This window comes from Triticum urartu, chromosome 5A (genome assembly GCF_056163025.1).
Source record: "Triticum urartu cultivar PI428250 chromosome 5A, HENAU_Tu73, whole genome shotgun sequence".
In the NCBI taxonomy this organism is placed as follows: domain Eukaryota; kingdom Viridiplantae; phylum Streptophyta; class Magnoliopsida; order Poales; family Poaceae; genus Triticum; species Triticum urartu.
The window spans coordinates 566750457-566773516 of record NC_141877.1 but is presented as its reverse complement, the minus strand read 5'-3'; the positions used below and the strand labels follow the sequence as shown (position 1 = coordinate 566773516).

The following is a 23060-nucleotide window of genomic DNA, read 5'->3' as shown; positions in this document are numbered from 1 at the left end:
ACGTTTTATTGTACCACATCGCTTGCATAAGCTAGATCAAATGTCTTTGCACTGTTTGGCTCGACTGTGGATTTTTAAAAGCAGTTGTGAAAAATCTACTGTGGAAAAACACCTGTGAAAAATCTGATGTGAAAAAGATGTAAGTCATTTGGCAAGCCAGCTGATACAGCTTTTTCAGATTTTGGCTCGCAGCGAAATCAGATTTTGAAAAGCACGTCCCGGGCTGCTTCCACTTTTGGTTCAGATTTTGACAGCGGATTTTTGAAATCAGATTCTGCTGGGTTCGCTCTTTTGGTTCAGATTCTGCTGCGCGGCAGGGGAATCTGTCGATAAAAGCTAAACCAAACAGGGCAAACAGATCGCACAAGTGGAAAAACATGCTTTTTTCTTCGACTGAAATCAGATTCGTGGAAAGAAGTCCAAATAACCCCCCAGGGTTTCACAAACCGACTAGTTTACCCCCTGAGGTCTAAAATCGGGTATTTAACCCCCTAAGTTTTCCAAAACCATGTGAATCACCCCCTAAGCCTGATTAGAATGGTTTTGCAGGCAGTTTTGGTGATGTGGCACGGTGCACCTCGTTCTTAACCTGCACCCGGCCTCGTCCATTCTCATCTGAGCACGAGCGAGTGTCTCACCACCTTGGACGCATCGCATCTATGCCTGACATTGCCACGCAGATCGCCGAGTTCCATTCTTCTAACTCTGTGACCTTATCGGTGATGAGCCTCCCGGGGTTGCTCTATTGCCAGGCAGCACGAGGCCAGCATGCCCGCTGGGGTTCGTGGCCGTCTGCACCGTCGAGCACCTCCTCCGTGGATGCGGCAGCTGCGCCGCAATGCACAAGCAACCTGCCAACGGACGCAAGTTTTGGCCTTGCCGACCGCCGTCCGTGACCAGTACGGTAGTGCCTCGTACTCAAGCTCTCCGAGGCAGACTGGTTGGGCGGTCGAGGCCGTCGGCGAGCATGACACTGGCGCAGGAAGCGGCGAGGAAACATATCGTCACTCGCGAGGCGCACGTAATTTCTCTCGGCTACAACGCGAGGTCCTTCGGATGCAACACGCACGTACAGACCTGCTGGACTGATTCCAGGACAAGCCCTGACGTAAACACAAGAAGTACGTGCTGCAATGTCTGAGCCTTATAGGACTTAACCTAATCATCATTAGCTCTAACAGTGGACGTCGTCATCTGTTGGAAGCCGCAGGCGGCACAGGTGAGTTGTTGTCGACGGAGGAAGAAGCGGACGCGGCCGGCGAGAGCGACACTGAGGCAACTACGGCGCACAAGGGACGTGATGGCAAGCCGAGATTGCATCAAAGCCAAAATACAGTCGGCTGCTGGCTGGTGCTGCTTTCCATCAAGTACCTCAACGCTGCATTGTTCTCACGGGACCTCTGTGGTCTGTGCCGTTCAACGAGTGGTTTGGGCGGGAGGACGTGAGCGATGCCATATACTAAATACCCGGTTTTAGACCTCAGGGGGTAAATTGGCCCGTTTGTGAAACATCGGGGGGTTATGTGGACTCCTCTCTAGATTTGTGAAGAAATATTTTTAAAATAGGATAACTTTTTTATAAGGCATTTTTGACACATTCACTAATTAAGAGTTTTAACTGACAAGGCCAAAGGTGGAAATAACGAAATGCTAAATCTTGCAAAATAATATTACGGAAAATTGGCACCATCGGTGACCCAAATTCTAGACTCAATATGGAAGCACACTTTTTTCTTCAACTGAAATCAGAATTGTGAAGAAATCTTTAAAATAGGGGAAAAAATTAGAAGGCATTTCTTTTGCCACATTCATTAATTAAAAGTTTAACAAATTGATGAGCCTGAAGGTGGAAATAACATAAGCTAAATCTCCCAGAACAATATTATTAAGCTTTGCACATGCGGTGACCCAAATTCTTACATATTGACAAGTCTAAAGGTGTGGAACTAACAAAATTCAAATCTCCTGATATAAAATTACCTTAAATCGCCACCCACGTTGACCAAAATTTTAGACTGTTGAAGTATAAATGTATTGCTCACCTTTCCCCATCAGCTTGAGCTTTTGGGTGAACTGCCCGATGCATGCAATTCTACATAGACTCTATATGGATACGTGCATTTTTCTTTGACTGAAACAAATACTCCCTCCATCCAGAAATACTTGTTCTAGAAATAGATAAAATTGATGTATCTATAACTAAAACAAGTCTAGATACAACCATTTTTAGGATAAGTATTTTCGGACGGAGGGAATATCTTTTTCTTCAGAAAAAGAGACGTTGCCAATGTGACGAGACATGATACAGTCACCTTCTATGTGTTCACCATCACCTAAACTATTTCAAATGGATTTTTTGCCGCATTCATTAATTAAGAGAGTTTTACAAATTGACAAGCCCGAATGAGAAAAGAAAAAACGAGATTTGGGTCACCCATTACTAGAAAAATGCTTATACAAAACGCGTTGCTAGTATTACTTAGCAGCAGCGTGATTTTTTTGGCAGCGCTACTAGTAAATGTGCCACACCATATCTCCAGATTAATACATAGTAGCAGCGTGCCCAGCGCTACTGCTAAAGACATAGCTGTAGCGCCTGGTGTGCAAAACGCGCTAGTGCTATTTCTTCAGCGTGTAAACTAGTGGACCCATCCGTCTATCTCGCACCGCTCGGAGAAAATCCCCCTCCTCTCTCTCTCTCTCTCTCTGCTGCGCCCAAAACATCGCCGGGATCCGCCGCAACCAGCAACAGCGAGGTGAGAGGTGGCCGGATCCGGCACAGGTTGGTCTCTCCCCTCCTTCTTTGCCCACCCTCTCCTCCTCACCTCATCTTGTCTTCTTTTTTCTGCAGGTCGCCATGGCGCAGACAGTGACGACGACAGGAGTGGCGCACATCCGTGGGGCAGGCCGCTGCCATGGAGATGGAGCTCCTTCTCCCCACGACGCAGAGGCCCCATGGAGCCTCCCTCCTTCCCCGGTGACTTCTTCTCAGGCCCCACCCCTACCTCTGCCCTCCTCTCCTCTGCTTTGAGCTGTGCCATGTTCTGTTTCAGATCCATCCACCCATGGATGATATATGGCAAATTAGCTTGGTAGACAGTTAGTGGTCCAGGGTCCAAGTTTATGCATTTCTATCATGTAACTTATCTGCATTTTGTACTTCAGGCTTCAGTTCTAGCAACCATTTTGCATCGATGGATATTGTAAGTCATGTACAGCTTCGTTTTTGCCGTAGATACCTTACAATTTGCTTTAGGCTATTTCCTTCATTAAAGCATGTACCAATAATTCTAAAGCTTGTTAATGAGCGGCGGGGAAGTACTCTGCACATTTCAGAGGCCAGTCTCTAGATGCTGGTTGTGTGTGTGTGTATTAATTATCTATATCAGATATGTATGATGGCGAAGTATCAAGTGAAAACGCTGATTCAGTGAAAATCTGGAAACTTACCTCGTGAGTCATCAGATCAATAAAGAGCGACATAGATCTTAGGTCGTATCCCACCAGCCACTTAAACACTAATTAGCAAATAACCCCTTCATTTACGCACCAGGTCCTTACGTTTCGACTACGATCGATTCGTCTTTCAATCTCGTCGGCGAAATGGAGACTTGCCCTACGCCGGCCACGACGGACCCTCCGTCGACCGTGAACTACTCCCTCCGCCGGCCACGAAGAGCCCCACGCCAGCCACGATGCGTCCTCCGCCGGCCACGAGGGGCCCTCCGCTGGCCGTGAACTATCTCCCTCCGCCGGCCATGTTCCCTGTCGACGCATCGGTGCCGCCTCTCCAGGACCTCGCTCCTCCTCGTACTGTGCCATGCCTCAACCTCGTCTTAGCCCTGCACAGGTAAGCAACAGCTGCTTCGGTTACTGATTGTACTAATATGGGGTCGGTCTTATTGCCACAACATCCTCATATCCCTCCACCTGATGGTAGAACAAGCACTACCTGAATCATCTTAACCTGAATGTCACAGTTGTCTTTCTTCAGTTGTACTTTTGAAGTATCTGGTTTGGTCTTTCTTGTTTGCATCTTCGTCGGTGTACTGTAGCATGTACATCAGTTGCCGGCAGTAGAATATGTAAACTGGACTTGTAAATCCTACTTGAGAGCAGTAGAGTAAATTCCAAAAACAAAAAATATGGGATGAGTTCCCAAATTAAAAAGGGGATGGAGAAGGGAAGAGAAATAAGAATGGAGAGGGGAAGAAAAATGTGGGAGGACCGAAAAAGCCTCGCACCTGCAGGACATGTAACCAGGTTGGCTTCCATGACAGTCGTAGTTGCCCCCAAAAGAATCAACAATAATAAAGGTAGTTATCATACACACAAAATAGCTATATTATTTCATAATTTGTATGTTCATTCTGACTGTTTTTTTATGTTTATCTGCAGGTTCCTTTATTTCGATTCGAGGCAACCACATGTTTTTATTTTGGGCAGTACAAGATTGAAGTCGAAGCCTCAATATTTTCTTCTCTGAATTTTGTACTTCTGAGAATCATCTAGTTATGTAGCCTCAACCTTGTAGTTAATTAAGTCAATGCCGTACCTATCATATCGATTCTGGCCGTACTTAGCATATCGATTCTGGATGTTACTATTGGTGATGAAACTTAAAATATTTAGTACTGATTGTACTACTATTATGTTGCCTCCAATTAATTGCTTCGGATACTCGACTAAGTTTGTTGTCTGCTGCATGATAGTAACTAGTTGTAGTCAGGTGGCATGATATCTTGCCGTCTCATTTGCTTTTGTCCTTTTGTTTAATTTCTGCCAATTGCATGAAAATTCATGCTTCTTGTCAAAAGTATTGGCAAGATGAACTTCTGTCCATAAGAGCTCTTGTAAAAAATTATTGGCAAAATGAACTGGTTCACTCCATTAGTTAAGTATAAACAGTACTCAAAGTTCATATGGATAGTCAGTGATAACATTTGACAGCAACATCCATGGACAGATTACATAGACCGACTATATCAGTTCACACTCAATCAGATTACATCACAAAATTCTGTACATCAATATGGCATTCAGACAAATTCTGTATATCAGTTCACATTTTATCAGATTAGCTGCCGTGCTGTCCGCGACTAAGCTGCACACTGCTATGACTCCTGCTCGCCCAAGATACGCCCTTGGACTGAATTATGTGCAAACTTTCATCCGACATACACTTGCTTGTATTCAGAAAAAATTGTCTTTACAAATTCTCAGATTACATCGTTGGAGCACCGTTCAGTCTAAATAAAGAGAATCAACAATGCTTTCACGTTGAGTGATAACACCTCACAAGATCAAAATTGCATTCAGAAATTTCATCTCTACATGACAAGCACGCACAACAAATCTGCTGTAAGGAGGCACTGTAGAATCAAGCTTCAAACGACCAACATCACATTCCACCGCCTGCCCCGTCGGCAGCGTGCCTTGCGGGAGCCTTCCTCGCACAGGAGATCTTCGGCGAGGTGGACGCCTACATCAGCGCCGTTGGTAGCCCCGCCGGCTATCGCCGGATACCTCCGTAGCATCCGCCCGGCGGCGCCGCCATGGGGGACAGCTGCGTAGTAGGTCGTCGCAGCGAGAGATGGATCCGTCGTCTGTCGTCGCGGTGGGGAACGTCTTGGCTCCGCTGTAGGTCGTAGCGGTAGGGGAGGCCCCGTCGTCGGCCGTCGCGGTGGTGGACGGCAGCAGCGCCATGGTCCTCGCAGTGGGGCGTGGGGAGGCGACAATGGATAAGGTGAGATCTAAGACTTCGTGTGTAGGACAGGGGGTTATAAGAAAGATAGCCATAAGTGGCTGGTTAGCAAACCCACCTCTCATCTGTGCCATCAATTAAAGATCCAACGGCTCGGGTCGCAAGTTTCCAGATTTTCACTGAATCAGCGTTTTCACTTGATACTTCGCCATGTATGATTGCATGTACACATAAAATGTACGTATTATTAAATGCATGTATGTGAGTACTATGAAATGTATGTCTAAACTGGAATAGGTAGATTTTTATTTTTTTTAAATCCTAATTAGTTACTACTACCTCTCTCTCAGTTTACAGGGCATGCATGTGCCCCTAGGTTGTCAATTTGACCAACCTAATACGTCATATATTATAAAAATATATATCAATATAAACTTCAGATGTTTTATTTTTAAACCGTATAATTTTTGTGTTATATAGTTTATATTAAGGTGATAAAATTGACAACCTAGATATACGCATAGGACTTGTAAATTGAAACGGAGGTAGTAGTAGCGTGAGTGTATCATATATGTGCTACCACTATTCCATTAGTAGTGGCGCTGGTGTGAGCTAGTGCCTAGTAGTAGCGTAGGGCACCGGCGCTACTGGTACGTCTGGTTACCAGTAGCGTGGGGTAAAACACGCGCTACTGCTAAAAAATAGCTATAGCGCCGTAGCAGTAGCGCGGGAACCCACGCTACTGGTATGCAAAATACCCACGCTATTGGTAATGTTTTTTCTAGTAGTGACCGTCGATAATTGTCATCTAGTGCAAAAAGAAAAAGTGATAATGTGATAATGTATTTCGATGACCAACCCAAGTATTGTTCTGTGATACCTTTTACAAGATTAGTTTGCAAAATTCTGACTGGATATTGTCAAGCCTGACAGTATGTATGATTCCTTCTAACTGAATGTGGTGATCCTTTCACATCTTGTTCAGCCTGAGATTTTTTTTACCAGAAACAGTGGGCTCCCCCTGTAATTCTTGATAAATTTGTAAAAGGGTTTATTTACAAGTGTGACTCAAGATTAACCACCAGGTCTAAAGCTAATGCTACGACAAAGAGGGAAGAATGTTCAGCTTGAATCATTTATGCCACCAGAAACAATGTACAACTTGTAGTATGATTTTGGGCAATCAAGTGATCTTCCTACTGGTGGCCCGAAGAAGTAACACGAGAAGTTGATAATTCGAGATATACAAAGTTTCGACATCACTATGGAAGTATAGATTTCAAGTTCATCAAACGTTTGCAACGAACAGTTATGCGATCAAAATCCTCCTCGTTTATTTCTGATTTCCACTCAGAGACTAACTAACAGGCCCGTATCAGGCACCAGTGCAGGATATGCGCATGTACAGGGCCCCCAAATCAGTGAGAGTATTAGTGAACTAGTGGACTAATTTGCAGGTAGTATTAGGGCCCTGTTCAGAGGTACTCCACTCCGCAGCTCCACTCCCAGAGCTGGTGGAGTCCTAGTTGAAATTTGTGGAGCACATGTTTACCAGCTCCGCAACTCTCAGAATTTCTAGGAGCTGGGGGTTTCCGAACAGCCCCTAGGTATAAGCATTGATAGTTTAATAATCAAAACAGGAATTTACAGGTACTACTCCAAGGTAGTGAATTAACTCAGCCAACTAATACTAGTACATGGGAACTTGCACGAATTAATGTTCCAGCCTCTCCTCATGCATGGCTCTTTTTACTCTCTTTTTATGAGATTCTCACGCATGGCTCTCTATCTCTTCATCTTCGGCTTCTTTGGAGATTAGGCACAGTACCCCCTCCTACTCTTTATCAATCTTCACTCCTTGATCCGGAATTTAGTCTATAATCCTCATCAATCTTCACTCCTTGATCCGGATTTTAGTCCATAATCCTCATCAACCTTCACTCCTTGTTAAGGTTCCACTCCCAATCCCCCGTCTGTTAATTCTTTGCAATTTTCCCAATATAATCCATTGCAATGAGGCAAAAAAAAGAGCATCCAATAGGTAAAGTTCCACTCTCAATCCCCGTCTACTAATTTTCGGCAATTTCTCCAAATAATCCATTGCAGTGAACATCGAATAGGTATTCTTCTACTTTCAATCCTCCTTTTTTTATTTGGTGTTCTGTTCTTCTCAAGTCTTAAATTGGTAGGCTTGCATATCAGTGTTTCTCTCGACAGCTTCGCTATTTGTTGCCAGCCATATGACTTGTGTGGATCAGCATCAATTGTAAACTACGATTGGAAGCTAAGGTTTTTTCATTTCTTTCTATCTCTATGCTCAGTTCTTAAGTGTTGATGTATGTCTCTTAGCTTTAATTTCTGCAATGTCTTCAGATTTATGCAAAAAAAATCAGGTAATTCAGATGAGGAAGTATAAGTCATGACATGAGAACATAAGAAAATGTGAAAAATGCAAAGGGCCCATAATTTGATTTCGCATCGGCCCTCCATTTTCTCAGGTACGGCCCTGCTAACTAATCTCACGCTATGGAGAAAGAAACTCAAACGCTCCCAGCTGCGATCCGCCGGCTTGGTGGCGAGGCCGAAGCCGAACAGCAAGAGCAGTCCGTACAACTTGTCGCCGTACACTGGTAGAAAAAGGGCCTGTTATCCCGGTTCGTAAGGGCCTTTTGTCCCGGTTCTGGAACCGGGACTAAAGGGTCGGTACTAATGCCCTGTCCCTTTAGTCCCGGTTCAATCTAGAACCGGGACAGATGGGCCTCCACGTGGCCTGTGCGCGGAGCCCAGGCAGGAGACCCTTTGGTCCCGGTTCGTGGCACCAACCGGGACCAATAGGCATCCACGCGTCAGCATTTTTGTGGTTGGGGTTTTTGTTTTTTTTTGAAAGGGGGGGGGTGTTTGGGGGTTTTGGGGGGTTAATTTAGGTGTTTCATATATTGTGTTAGCTAGCTATAATTAATAGAGAGAAGTGTCCTCTCTTATGTCCGTGCTTGGTCGACGCTACGTACTATACATACGTATAGAGAGGACTAGACACGCTAGCTAGCTAGTAAGCAAACGAAGGAAACAGAAGATCGTCATGAACATATATGCATACAGAGAGAAGTGACATCGACCACCTCTACTTCTCCGAGAGATTGGTCGAACAACAAGTTCTCGTATATCTATCCGACACTACCGGCTACATATATACAATAATTATCTCTTACAAATATAATCATATGGACTCATGGTCCACATAGTATTCTCCGTCTTCAACGATCACGTGGTCAAGAAAGAATGCCGCCAGTTCCTCTTGAATTGCTCGCATGCGAGCTGGTGCTAGGAGTTCATCCCGCTTCCGAAACATCTAATTTGAAGAAGGGGGTCAATACATATATATATATATATATATATATATGAATGAAACTCAACACAAATGATGGTAATAAAATAAAATTGTGAATGTTGTTATTTATGTACTTCATATTGTTCGTCAGAGTACCCGCCCCGCTCACAGGTCGTGTGGCGGATGGACTCGCAGACGTAGTATCCACAGAAATCATTCCCTTGTTCCTGCCACAATCACTTTACAAGAAATAGAGGTCAATCAAACTGATAAGCAAGAATGCTAAATGGTATTGATGAAACTAGCGCTTGAATCACTAGGAGATGCGCGGAACATGCTACTATAGTACTTACTTTCGGGTGTCTAAATTCCAGTTCCTTCGGCAGTCCCGGAACTTTTCTGGTGAATTTTCTCCAAACCCTGCCGGACAAAGAAAACAATTACTTGATATCAGGAAATGAACAAAGTTGCTGATATGGTGGATAATGATCGATTTAACTTACTTCTTGAGGATTTCAGTCATGTGCGCATACTCCTGGGGATCTTTTCGTTTAGAGTCCAAGACAGTTACTACTCCCTGCTCAAGCCTAATCTCTAGGAGAATATAGTGGTACCTGCGCACGCATGCATAACTCATCAATTACATTACTATAACCTGGACTAATATATAAGGGAAACCGAATATGCACAAGACAGTAACACTCACTTGAAGTTGTAAGGAAAGAGTATTATATCTTTGTTTTCATTTTTTTTGAATGATCGTAGCAAGTTGGCCTCGGTATCTTCGGGACGATGTTCAACCTCAGTTGCATCTATGAGATATGTGTTAACGAACCCAATATCACCGATTTGTCTTTTCTTCAATTCGGCGATCTTCAATCTGCATAATATAGTGAGGATAATTATAAATACATGCAATGAAAGAGATGAGCTATATAGAGAGACTTAATGACAGAAGTAGTAGTACTTACAGACAGTAGCAGGTGATCGTTGTTTTATCGAGGGTCAATTGATTGAAAAACTGATAGAACTCCTCAAATGGAATAGGCAACAGTTCAATTCCAACGAGGTCATGCTCCGGTTTAACTCTCGCATACAAAGTACTCCTCCCCCCAGACTCTCTGCAGATTTTCAAGTACCAATCATGTAATCTTCGCATCATCGTTGTTAAAGATTTTTCATCTTTGACGAGAGGCTTCCCGTACTCGTATCTGTGTATCTGCACCTCCATGGGATCATAATGTACATCGTCGGGCAGGTAATCGTCAACATTGCCATAACCGGGCACCATCCTCGGATCGACGATGTCGCTAGGCACCTTGAGCGGGGGGCACGATTGCTTCGCTTGTTCGCCGAGCTGGGCAATTTGTTTCCCAGCTGCTCGTCGTTCTTTCAGCCTTTGAGCACTGACTGTACTTCCCGACCGCTCCGCTTCGGCCCATGTCTTTGCAATAATGCGCTCATAGTTGCCTTTCGGCGGAGACTTGGGTGGTTTTGCCAGGGCAGCCAGAGTGCGCTTCACTTTCACCGGATCTACCTTCTCCTCCGGAGGTGGATGTCTCTTTGCTTTCAACCCTTGAAACCAGTCATCCACTTCGGTTCGCGCGATCTTCGCGTTCTCCTCCGGGGTCCTCTCATATGGTAACTTCTGTGGACTCTTCAGAGAAGGACCGAATCTGTATGTCCTCCCGCCTCTGGTTGTACTGCTAGACGCCGGCCGAGCAGACGGAGCGGTTGTCTTCTTTACTTGCTTACGAGGCGGAGGAGAAGGACTACGACGCGCCGGAGCAGCTGCCGGAGCGGCGGCGGGTCTCTTCCGCCCTTGCTGACGAGGCGGAGAAGGAGGAGGCTGGCTGCTCGGGCGCGCCGGCGTAGGCGGAGTGCCACCACGCGCCGGAGAAGGAGCCGGCCGAGGGCCCTGATCGTCACTCGCCGAAGGAGGAGGCGGTGGAGGAGGCGGAGTGCCCTGACTCGCCGGAGGAGGAGGAGGCGGAGGCGTCCAGTTCAGAAGGTTGATGAGCTCCTTCCGCCATAGGCATGGAGTCTTCAGAGCAGACCCCAGCCGAGTCTCCCCTTCACCGGTAGGGTGGTCAAGCTGGAGGTCCTCAAATCCCTCCGTTATTTCATCCACCATCACCCTAGCATATCCTTCTGGAACCGGCCGGCAGTGAAAAGTTGCGCTGGGTTCAGTGGGATAAACAGAGCCAACAACCGCCTTGACCTTCAAATTCATCCATTGCGTCATAAGGTGGCAATTTTGAGACTCCGTGATAGCATCCACGGGATAGCTGGCAGGAGCCGTCAAGGCACGCTCTGGCTGAAGCAGCTCGGTGGAAGCCACGCTGCTTCTGCGCTGAGATGGCGGGGTAGCTTCAGCAGTACGTTTGCTGCGATTTGCTTCTCGCTCCTCTATCGCATCTACCCTTGCTTGCAGCGCCTGCATTTGGGTCTGCTGCACTTTTTTCCTCCTCTCATGGGATTTGTAACCGCCTGCGTCCGGAAACCTAACCTTCCACGAAATGGAGCCTGGCGTGCCTCGTGTCCGTCCAGGGTGCTCAAGATTCCCGAGGGCCATTGTGAGCTCGTCGTTCTCTCTGTCTGGAAAGAACGTCCCTTGCAGCGCTGCTTCGATATACTGCATAAGCTTCCTGACTGGTATGTCCATTTGATCGTTCGTCCAAATGCACTTCCCTGTTACAGGGTCCAAGGTTCCGCCAGCCCCGAAGAACCAAGTCCGACAACGGTCTGGCCAGTTAATTGTCTCTGGTTCAATCCCTTTATCAACCAGATCATTCTCAGTCTTGGCCCACTTAGGCTGGGCTACGAGGAAGCCACCTGACCCCGTGCGATGGTGAAGCTTCTTCTTCGCAACATTTTGCTTGTTTGTCGCCGACATCTTCTTACTCTTTTCCGATGTCTTGTGGGCCACAAATGTGAAGGAAATATGCCTTAGAGGCAATAATAAAGTTATTATTTATTTCCTTATATCATGATAAATGTTTATTATTCATGCTAGAATTGTATTAACCGGAAACATAATACATGTGTGAATACATAGACAAACAGAGTGTCACTAGTATGCCTCTACTTGACTAGCTCGTTAATCAAAGATGGTTATGTTTCCTAACCATGGACAAAGAGTTGTTATTTGATTAACGGGATCACATCATTAGGTGAATGATCTGATTGACATGACCCATTCCATTAGCTTAGCACCCGATCGTTTAGTATGTTGCTATTGCTTTCTTCATGACTTATACATGTTCCTATGACTATGAGATTATGCAACTCCCGTTTGCCGGAGGAACACTTTGTGTGCTACCAAACGTCACAACGTAAATGGGTGATTATAAAGGTGCTCTACAGGTGTCTCCAAAGGTACATGTTGGGTTGGCGTATTTCGAGATTAGGATTTGTCACTCCGATTGTCGGAGAGGTATCTCTGGGCCCTCTCGGTAATGCACATCACATAAGCCTTGCAAGCATTGCAACTAATGGGTTAGTTGCGAGATGATGTATTACGGAACGAGTAAAGAGACTTGCCGATAACGAGATTAAACTAGGTATTGAGATACCGACGATCGAATCTCGGGCAAGTAACATACCGATGACAAAGGGAACAACGTATGTTGTTATGCGGTCTGACCGATAAAGATCTTCGTAGAATATGTAGGAGCCAATATGAGCATCCAGGTTCCGCTATTGGTTATTGACCGGAGACGTGTCTCGGTCATGTCTACATTGTTATCAAACCCGTAGGGTCCGCACGCTTAAGGTTTCGATGACAGTTATATTATGAGTTTACGAGTTTTTGATGTACCGAAGTTAGTTCGGAGTCCCGGATGTGATCACGGACATGACAAGGAGTCTCGAAATGGTCGAGACATAAAGATTGATATATTGGACGGCTATATTCGGACACCGGAAGTGTTCCAGGTGATTTCGGAGAAAACCGGAGAGCCGGAGGGTTACCGGAACCCCCCGGGAGAAGTAATGGGCCATATGGGCCTTAGTGGAGAGAGAGAGGGGCAGCCAAAGGTGGGCCGTGCGCCTCCTCCCCCCTTGGTCCGAATTGGACTAGGAGAGGGGGGGGGCGGCGCCCCCCTTTCCCTCTCCCTCCCGACTTCTTTGCCCCTCCTAGTAGGAGTCCTACTCCTACTAGGAGGAGGACTCCTCCTTGGCGCGCCATAGTGGCCGGCCGGCCTCCTCCCCTTGATCCTTTATATGCGGGGGCAGGGGGCACCCCTTGACACACAAGTTGATCCACGTGATCATATTCTTAGCCGTCTGCGGTGCCCCCTTCCACCATAGTCCTCGATAATATTGTAGCGGTGCTTAGGCGAAGCCCTGCGACGGTAGTACATCAAGATCGTCACCATGCCGTCGTGCTGATGGAACTCTTCCCCGACACTTTGCTGGATCGGAGTCCGGGGATTGTCATCGAGCTGAACGTGTGCTAGAACTCGGAGGTGCCGTAGTTTCGGTGCTTGATCGGTCGGGCCGTGGAGACGTACGACTACATCAACCAAGTTAACGCTTCCGTTGTCGATCTACAAGGGTACGTAGATCACACTCTCCCCCTCTCGTTGCTATGCATCACCATGATCTTGCGTGTGCGTAGGAAATTTTTTGAAATTACTACGAAACCCAACAGTGGCATCCGAGCCAGGTTTTATGTGTTGATGTTATATGCACGAGTAGAACACAAGTGAGTTGTGGGCGATATTAGTCATACTGCTTACCAGCATGTCATACTTTGTTTCGGCGGTATTGTTGGATGAAGCGGCCCGGACCGACATTACGCGTACGCTTACGCGAGACCGGTTCTCCCGACGTGCTTTGCACAAAGGTGGCTAGCGGGTGACAGTTTCTCCAACTTTAGTTGAACCGAGTGTGGCTACGCCTGGTCCTTGCGAAGGTTAAAACAGCACCAACTTGACAAACTATCGTTGTGGTTTTGATGCGTAGGTAAGATTGGTTCTTGCTTAAGCCCGTAGCAGCCACGTAAAACTTGCAACAACAAAGTAGAGGACGTCTAACTTGTTTTTGCAGGGCATGTTGTGATGTGATATGGTCAAGACATGATGCTAAATTTTATTGTATGAGATGATCATGTTTTGTAACCGAGTTATCGGCAACTGGCAGGAGCCATATGGTTGTCGCTTTATTGTATGCAATGCAATCGCGCTGTAATGCTTTACTTTATCACTAAGCGGTAGCGATAGTCGTGGAAGCATAAGATTGGCAAGACGACAACTATGCTACGATGGAGATCAAGGTGTCGCACCGATGACGATGGTGATCACGACGGTGCTTCGAAGATGGAGATCACAAGCACAAGATGATGATGGCCATATCATATCACTTATATTGATCGCATGTGATGTTTATCTTTTATGCATCTTATCTTGCTTTGATTGACGGTAGCATTATAAGATGATCTCTCACTAAATTATCAAGAAGTGTTCTCCCTGAGTATGCACCGTTGCGAAAGTTCTTCGTGCTGAGACACCACGTGATGATCGGGTGTTCTCACTAAATTATCATGAACTTAGTCCTGGTAGTATTAGCATATCTATGTTGTAGATCAATAGCTCGCGTTTAGCTCCCCGGTTTTATTTTTGATATGTTCCTAGAGAAAGCTAAGTTGAGAAATGTTAGTAGCAATGATGCGGATTGGATCCGTGATCTGAGGTTTATCCTCATTGCTGCACAGAAGAATTATGTCCTTGATGCACCGCTAGGTGACAGACCTATTGCAGGAGCAGATGCAGACGTTATGAACGTTTGGCTAGCTCAATATGATGACTACTTGATAGTTTAGTGCACCATGCTTAATGGCTTAGAATCGGGACTTCAAAGACGTTTTGAACGTCATGGAGCATATGAGATGTTCCAGGAGTTGAAGTTAATATTTCAAGCAAATACCCGAGTTGAGAGATATGAAGTCTCCAACAAGTTCTATAGCTAAAATATGGAGGAGAATCGCTCAACTAGTGAGCATGTGCCCAGATTGTCTGAGTACTACAATCGCTTGAATCAAGTGGGAGTTAATCTTCCAGATAAGATAGTGATTGACAGAATTCTCTAGTCACCATCACCAAGTTAGTAGAACTTCGTGATGAACTATGATATGCAAGGGATAACGGAAACGATTCCCAAGCTCTTCGTAATGCGGAAATTGACGAAGATAGAAATCAAGAAAAACATCAAGTGTTGATGGTAGACAAGACCACTAGTTTCAAGAAAAGGGCAGAGGGAAGAAGGGGAACTTCAAGAAGAACAGCAAGCAAGTTGCTGCTCAAGTGAAGAAGCCCAAGTCTGGTCCTAAGCCTGAGACTAAGTGTTTCTACTGCAAAGGGACTGGTCACTGGAAGCGGAACTACCCCAAGTGATTGGCAGATAAGAAGGATGGCAAAGTGAACTTAAGTATATTTGATATACATGTTATTGATGTGTACTTTACTAGTGTTTATAGCAACCCCTCAGTATTTGATACTAGTTCAGTTGCTAAGATTAGTAACTCGAAACGGGAGTTGCAGAATAAACAGAGACTAGTTAAGGGTGAAGTGACGATGTGTGTTGGAAGTGGTTCCAAGATTGATATGATCATCATCGCACACTCCCTATACTTTCGGGATTAGTGTTGAACCTGAATAAGTGTTATTTGGTGTTTGCGTTAAGCATGAATATGATTTGATCATGTTTATTGTAATACGGTTATTCATTTAAGTAAGAGAATAAATTGTTGTTCTGTTTACATGAATAAAACCTTATATGGTTACACACCCAATGAAAATAGTTCATTGGATCTCGATCATAGTGATACACATAATCGTAATATTGAAACCAAAAGATGCAAAGTTAATAATGATAGTGCAACTTATTTGTGGCACTGCCGTTTAGGTCATATTGGTGTAAAGCGCATGAAGAAACTCCATGCTGATGGGCTTTTGGAATCACTTGATTATGAACCAGTTGATGCTTGCGAACCATGCCTCATGGGCAAGATGACTAAGACTCCGTTCTTCGGAACAATGGAGCGAGCAACAGATTTGTTGGAAATCATACATACTGATGTATGTGGTCCGATGAATATTGAGGCTCGCGACAGGTATCATTATTTTCTGTTCTTCACAGATAATTTGAGCAGATGTGAGTATATCTACTTGATGAAACATAAGTCTGAAACATTTGAAAAGTTCAAAGAATTTCAGAGTGAAGTGGAAAATCATCGTAACAAGAAAATAAAGTTTCTACGATCTGATCGTGGAGAAGAGTATTTGAATTACGAGTTTGGTCTTCAGTTAAAACAATGTGAAATAGTTTCACTACTCACGCCACCTGGAACACCACAGTGTAATGGTGTGTTTGAACGTCGTAATCGTACTTTATTTGATATGGTGCGATCTATGATGTCTCTTACAGATTTACCGCTATTGTTTTGGGGTTATGCATTAGAGACAGCTACATTCACGTTAAATAGGGCACCATCTAAATCCGTTTGAGATGACACCGTATGAACTATGGTTTAGCAAGAAACCTAAGCTGTCGTTTCTTAAAATTTGAGGTTGCAATGCTTATGTGAAAAAGTTTCAACTTGATAAGCTCAAACCTAAATCGGAGAAGTATGTCTTCATAGGATATCCAAAGGAAACTATTGGATACACCTTCTATCACAGATCCGAAAGGCAAGACTTTTTGTTGCTAAATTCGGAAACTTTCTAGAGAAGGAGTTTCTCTCGAAAGAAGTGAGTAGGAGGAAAGTAGAAAACTTGATAAGGTAATTGTACCTTCTCCCTTATTGGAAAGTAGTTCATCACAGAAATCTGTTCTTGTGACTACTGCACCAATTAGTGAGGAAGCTAATGATGATGATCATGTAACTTCAGATCAAGTTACTACCGAATCTCGTAGGTAAAGCAGAGTGAGATCCGCACCAGAGTGGTACGGTAATCCTGCTCTGGAAGTCATGTTACTAGACCATGACGAACTTACGAACTATGAAGAAGCGATGGTGAGCCCAGATTCCGCAAAATGGCTTGAGTCCATGAAATCTGAGATGGGATCCATGTATGAGAACAAAGTATGGACTTTGGTTGACTTGCCCGATGATCGGCAAGCAATTGAGAATAAATGGATCTTCAAGAGGAAGACGGACGCTGATAGTAGTGTTACTATCTACAAAAAGCTAGAATTGTCGCAAAAGGTTTTCGACAAGTTCAAGGTGTTGACTACGATGAGAGTTTCTCACTCGTATCTATGCTTAAGTCTATCCGAATCATGTTAGCAATTGCCGCATTTTATGAAATCTGGCAAATGGATAAACAAAACTGCGTTCCTTAATAGATTTATTAAAGAAGAGTTGTATATGATACAACCAGAAGGTTTTGTCAATCCTAAAGGTGCTAACAAAATATGCAAGCTCCAGCGATCCATCTATGGACTGGTGCAAGCATCTCGGAGTTGGAATATACGCTTTGATAAGTTGATCAAAGCATATAGTTTTATACAGACTTGCGATGAAGCCTGTATTTACAAGAAAGTGAGTGGGAGCACTACAACATTTCTGATAAGTATATGTGAATGACATATTGTTGATCGGAAATAATCTAGAATTATTCTGCAAAGCATAAAGGAGTGTTTGAAAGGAATTTTCCAAAGAAAGACCTCGGTGAAGCTGTTGACATATTGAACATCAAGATCTATAGAGATAGATCAAGACGCTCGATAAGTTTTTTTTTCAATGAGTACACACCTTGACAAGATTTTGAAGTAGTTCAAAATAGAACAGTCAAAGAAAGAGTTCTTGTCTGTGTTACAAGGTGTGAAATTGAGTAAGACTCAAAACCCGACCATGACGGAAGATAGAAAGAGAATGAAAGTCATTCCCTATGCCTCAGCCATAGGTTCTATAAAGTATGCCATGCTATGTACCAGATCTATTGTATACCCTACACTGATTTTGGCAAGGTAGTACAATAGTGATCTAGGAGTAGATCACTGGACAGCGGTCAAAATTATCCTTAGTGGAATAAGGATATGTTTCTCGATTATGGAGGTGACAAAAAGGTTCGTCGTAAAGGGTTACGTCAATGCAAGTTTTGACACTAATCCAGATGACTCTAAGTCTCAATCTGGATACATATTGAAAGTGGGAGCAATTAGCTAGAGTAGCTCTGTGCAGAGCATTGTTGACATAGAAATTTGCAAAATACATACGGATCTGAATGTGGCAGACCCGTTGACTAAACTTCTCTCACAAGCAAAACATGATCACACCTTAGTACTCTTTGGATGTTAATCGCATAGCGATGTGAACTAGATTACTGAATCTAGTAAACCCTTTGGGTGTTGGTCACATGAAGATGTGAACTAATCACATAAAGATGTGAACTATTAGTGTTAAATCACATGGTGATGTGAACTAGATTATTGACTCCAGTGCAAGTGGGAGACTGAAGGAAATATGCCCTAGAGGCAATAATAAAGTTATTATTTATTTCCTTATATCATGATAAATGTTTATTATTCATGCTAGAATTGTATTAACCAGAAACATAATACATGTGTGAATACATAGACAAACAGAGTGTCACTAGTATGCCTCTACTTGACTAGCTCGTTAATCAAAGATGGTTATGTTTCCTAACCATGGACAAAGAGTTGTTATTTGATTAACGGGATCACATCATTAGGTGAATGATCTGATTGACATGACCCATTCCATTAGCTTAGCACCCGATCGTTTAGTATGTTGCTATTGCTTTCTTCATGACTTATACATGTTCCTATGACTATGAGATTATGCAACTCCCGTTTGCCGGAGGAACACTTTGTGTGCTACCAAATGTCACAACGTAAATGGGTGATTATAAAGGTGCTCTACAGGTGTCTCCAAAGGTACATGTTGGGTTGGCGTATTTCGAGATTAGGATTTGTCACTCCGATTGTCGGAGAGGTATCTCTGGGCCCTCTCGGTAATGCACATCACATAAGCCTTGCAAGCATTGCAACTAATGAGTTAGTTGCGAGATGATGTATTACGAAACGAGTAAAGAGACTTGCCGGTAACGAGATTGAACTAGGTATTGAGATACCGACGATCGAATCTCGGGCAAGTAACATACCGATGACAAAGGGAACAACGTATGTTGTTATGCGGTCTGACCGATAAAGATCTTCGTAGAATATGTAGGAGCCAATATGAGAATCCAGGTTCCGCTATTGGTTATTGACCGGAGACGTGTCTCGGTCATGTCTACATTGTTCTCAAACCCGTAGGGTCCGCACGCTTAAGGTTTCGATGACAGTTATATTATGAGTTTATGAGTTTTTGATGTACTGAAGTTAGTTCGGAGTCCCGGATGTGATCACGGACATGACAAGGAGTCTCGAAATGGTCGAGACATAAAGATTGATATATTGGACGGCTATATTCGGACACCGGAAGTGTTCCGGGTGATTTCGGAGAAAACCGGAGAGCCGGAGGGTTACCGGAACCCCCCCGGGAGAAGTAATGGGCCATATGGGCCTTAGTGGAGAGAGAGAGGGGCAGCCAAAGGTGGGCCGCGCGCCTCCTCCCCCCTTGGTCTGAACTAGACTAGGAGAGGGGGGACGGCGCCCCCTTTCCCTCTCCCTCCCACTCCTTGGCGCGCCATAGTGGCCGGCCGGCCTCCTCCCCTTGATCCTTTATATACGGGGGCAGGGGGCACCCCTTGACACACAAGTTGATCCACGTGATCATATTCTTAGCCGTGTGCGGTGCCCCCTTCCACCATAGTCCTCGATAATATTGTAGCGGTGCTTAGGCGAAGCCCTGCGACGGTAGTACATCAAGATCGTCACCACGCCGTCGTGCTGACAGAACTCTTCCCCGACACTTTGCTGGATCGGAGTCCGGGGATCGTCATTGAGATGAACGTGTGCTAGAACTCGGAGGTGCCGTAGTTTCGGTGCTTGATCGGTCGGGCCGTGGAGACGTACGACTACATCAACCAAGTTAACGCTTGTGTTGTCGATCTACAAGGGTACGTAGATCACACTCTCCCCCTCTCGTTGCTATGCATCACCATGATCTTGCGTGTGCATAGGAATTTTTTTGAAATTACTACGAAACCCAACAAAATGCGGGCCAGTGATCTCTGATCTTCTCATATCTGCCCTTGAATTCTGGTGTCTCATTATTTTCGACAAACTTATTCAACTCTTTCTTCCACCTCCTGAATAGTTCTGCCATCCTCTTAAGAGCAAAAGACTTGATTAGTTGCTCTTTAACTGGGTTCTCTGGATTATCCTCTGGCGGTAGGGTGAAATTTGACTTCAGCTCAGTCCAAAGATCATTTTTCTGCATATCATTGACATAAGACACCTCAGGGTCTTCTGTAGCCGGCTTAAACCATTGCTGGATGCTTATCGGGATCTTGTCCCTAACCAGAACCCCGCACTGAGCAACAAATGCGTTCTTTGTTCGGATGGGTTCAATCGGTTGGCCGTCGAGCGCGATTGCTATGATCTCAAACTTTTCATCAGAGCTCAACTTTTTCTTCGGGCCTCGTCTCTTTACCGAAGTTGTGCTCGATCCGGAGGGCTAGAAAAAAGAACAAAGACTTAATTAATATGTGTACATACCAAAACAATGAATGCATCAATCAGCTAGTCAGCACAGGCTTAACTAATATATATACCTGGCCGGACTCGGTTCGGTCACCGGAGCCGTCATCACGGTCTCCTTCTTGCACCGGCATTGGGTCACCGGAGCCGTCCTCATGTTCTTCTTCTTGCACCGGCATTAGGTCACCGTAGCCAGCTTCTTCACCCTCTCCTTCCAGACCATCAGTGTCGTTGAGAAACAACGAGACGACATCACTTCCTTCTGCGATTATGTCCCTCAACAACGCTTCTTTTGCTTCGTCTCGGGCGGTGTCCATAGTTTCTACAAATATTTACAACATGGCAATTATTATTCAAACATGACAGATGGATATATTAGTGGCAAACGTAGAACTAGCTACCTAATCATAGTAAGGAATCATATATATTAATTAGTGGCCTCGACGCTGCTTCTCTTGGGTTTGGGGTGGCCTCGACAACACTTCAAGGGTTTGGGGTGGCCTCGAGAACGCTTCAAGGAGGGGGTAATATCGACCCCCCCCCCACGTGTTGAAGCTATCGGGAGGGGGTATATATCGACAACGACGACACTACATCTATGTCCCTCGACGACCCTCGTTCCCAATAAAAAAAAGAGGAAGAAGAAGAAAAAAAAGAGGAGAAGAAAGAATAGAGGAGAAGAACTCCTCTATTCTTTCTTCTCCTCTTTTTTTTTCTAGTGTCAAAGGATTCAACAAAACCATGTCTTCATCATTAGGCGAAAGTAACAGGTGCATGATGGTACGAAGCTCTCCAAAGTTATTTTGGAACGGAGTCCTAGATAGGATAATTCGCTTTTTGGTACAAAGTTCAGCAAGAACCTTCCAAATATCGTTATTTGGAAGGCCTTTGCTGAAATTCATACAAAAAGGCAAATTATCCTATCCGGGACACCATTCCAAAATAACTTTGGAGGACTTCGTCATGCCCTGGTTACTTCTGGCTAATGATGAAGCCATGGATTTCTTCAATAATTTGACACTAGGAAATCTCTCTCTCGACCCCTCGGCGATCCTCGACCCCTCGAACCCTCGACGACCCTGGAACCCTCGACCCCTCGGTGATCCTCTTCTTCCTCTCATGTTCGAGAGGATCGCCGAGGGGTTGGGAGGTTTCCTAGTGTCAAAGGATTCAACAAAACCATGTCTTCATCATTAGGCGAAAGTAACAGGTGCATGATGGTACGAAGCTCTCCAAAGTTATTTTGGAACGAAGTCCTAGATAGGATAATTCGCTTTTTGGTACAAAGTTCAGCAAGAACCTTCCAAATATCGTTATTTGGAAGGCCTTTGCTGAAATTCATACAAAAAGGCAAATTATCCTATCCGGGAAACCATTCCAAAATAACTTTGGAGGACTTCGTCATGCCCTGGTTACTTCTGGCTAATGATGAAGCCATGGATTTCTTCAATACTTTGACACTAGGAAATCTCTCTCTTGACCCCTCGGCGATCCTCGACCCCTCGAACCCTTGAAGACCCTGGAACCCTCGACCCCTCGGCGATCCTCTTCTTCCTCTCATGTTTGAGAGGATCGCCGAGGGGTCGGGAGGTTGCCTAGTGTCAAAGGATTCAACAAAACCATGTATTCATCATTAGGCGAAAGTAACAGGTGCATGATGGTACAAAGCTCTCCAAAGTTATTTTGGAACGGAGTCCTAGATAGGATAATTCGCTTTTTGGTACAAAGTTCAGCAAGAACCTTCCAAATATCGTTATTTGGAAGGCATCTGCTGAAATTCATACAAAAAGGCAAATTATCCTATCCGGGACACCTTTCCAAAATAACTTTGGAGGACTTCGTCATGCCCTGGTTACTTCTGTCTAATGATGAAGCCATGGATTTCTTCAATACTTTGACACTAGGAAATCTCTCTCTCGACCCCTCGGCGATCCTCGACCCCTCGAACCCTCGACGACCCTGGAACCCTCGACCCCTCGGTGATCCTCTTCTTCCTCTCATGTTCGAGAGGATCGCCGAGGGGTCGGGAGGTTGCCTAGTGTCAAAGGATTCAACAAAACCATGTCATCATCATTAGGCGAAAGTAACAGGTGCATGATGGTACGAAGCTCTCCAAAGTTATTTTGGAACGGAGTCCTAGATAGGATAATTCGCTTTTTGGTACAAAGTTCAGCAAGAACCTTCAAAATATCGTTATTTGGAAGGCCTTTGCTGAAATTCATACAAAAAGGCAAATTATCCTATCCGGGACACCATTCCAAAATAACTTTGGAGGACTTCGTCATGCCCTGGTTACTTCTGGCTAATGATGAAGCCATGGATTTCTTCAATACTTTGACACTAGGAAATATCTCTCTCGACCCCTCGGCGATCCTCGACCCCTCGAACCCTCGACGACCCTGGAACCCTCGACCC

At 44.8% G+C, this 23060-nt stretch overlaps 1 protein-coding gene across 2 annotated transcripts; it reads left to right on the top strand.

Annotated features, from left to right (window-relative positions):
* The first annotated feature begins 2854 nt into the window (after positions 1-2854).
* LOC147972915 (uncharacterized) lies at positions 2855-4649 on the top strand. 2 transcript variants are annotated; one of them, XM_087521740.1, is made up of 3 exons: positions 2855-2977; positions 3554-3850; positions 4399-4649. In XM_087521740.1, the coding sequence occupies exons 1-3, from the start codon at positions 2916-2918 to the stop codon at positions 4484-4486; spliced, it is 447 nt and encodes a 148-aa protein (XP_087377866.1). In that variant the 5' UTR covers positions 2855-2915; the 3' UTR covers positions 4487-4649. The 2 variants fall into 2 exon arrangements, 1 of the variants encoding a protein (XP_087377866.1); XR_015602700.1 differs by lacking the exon at positions 2855-2977 and having other exon boundaries at positions 3708-4316.
* The last annotated feature ends 18411 nt before the right edge of the window (positions 4650-23060 follow it).

Excerpts from the sequence above, each read along its gene's own strand:
- LOC147972915 (XM_087521740.1), top strand. The coding sequence starts at position 2,916 with ATGGAGATGGAGCTCCTTCTCCCCACGACGCAGAGGCCCCATGGAGCC. Across the intron at positions 2,978-3,553 it reads GGAGCCTCCCTCCTTCCCCG|GTCCTTACGTTTCGACTACG; the intron begins GTGACTTCTTCT and ends TTTACGCACCAG. Across the intron at positions 3,851-4,398 it reads CTCGTCTTAGCCCTGCACAG|GTTCCTTTATTTCGATTCGA; the intron begins GTAAGCAACAGC and ends GTTTATCTGCAG.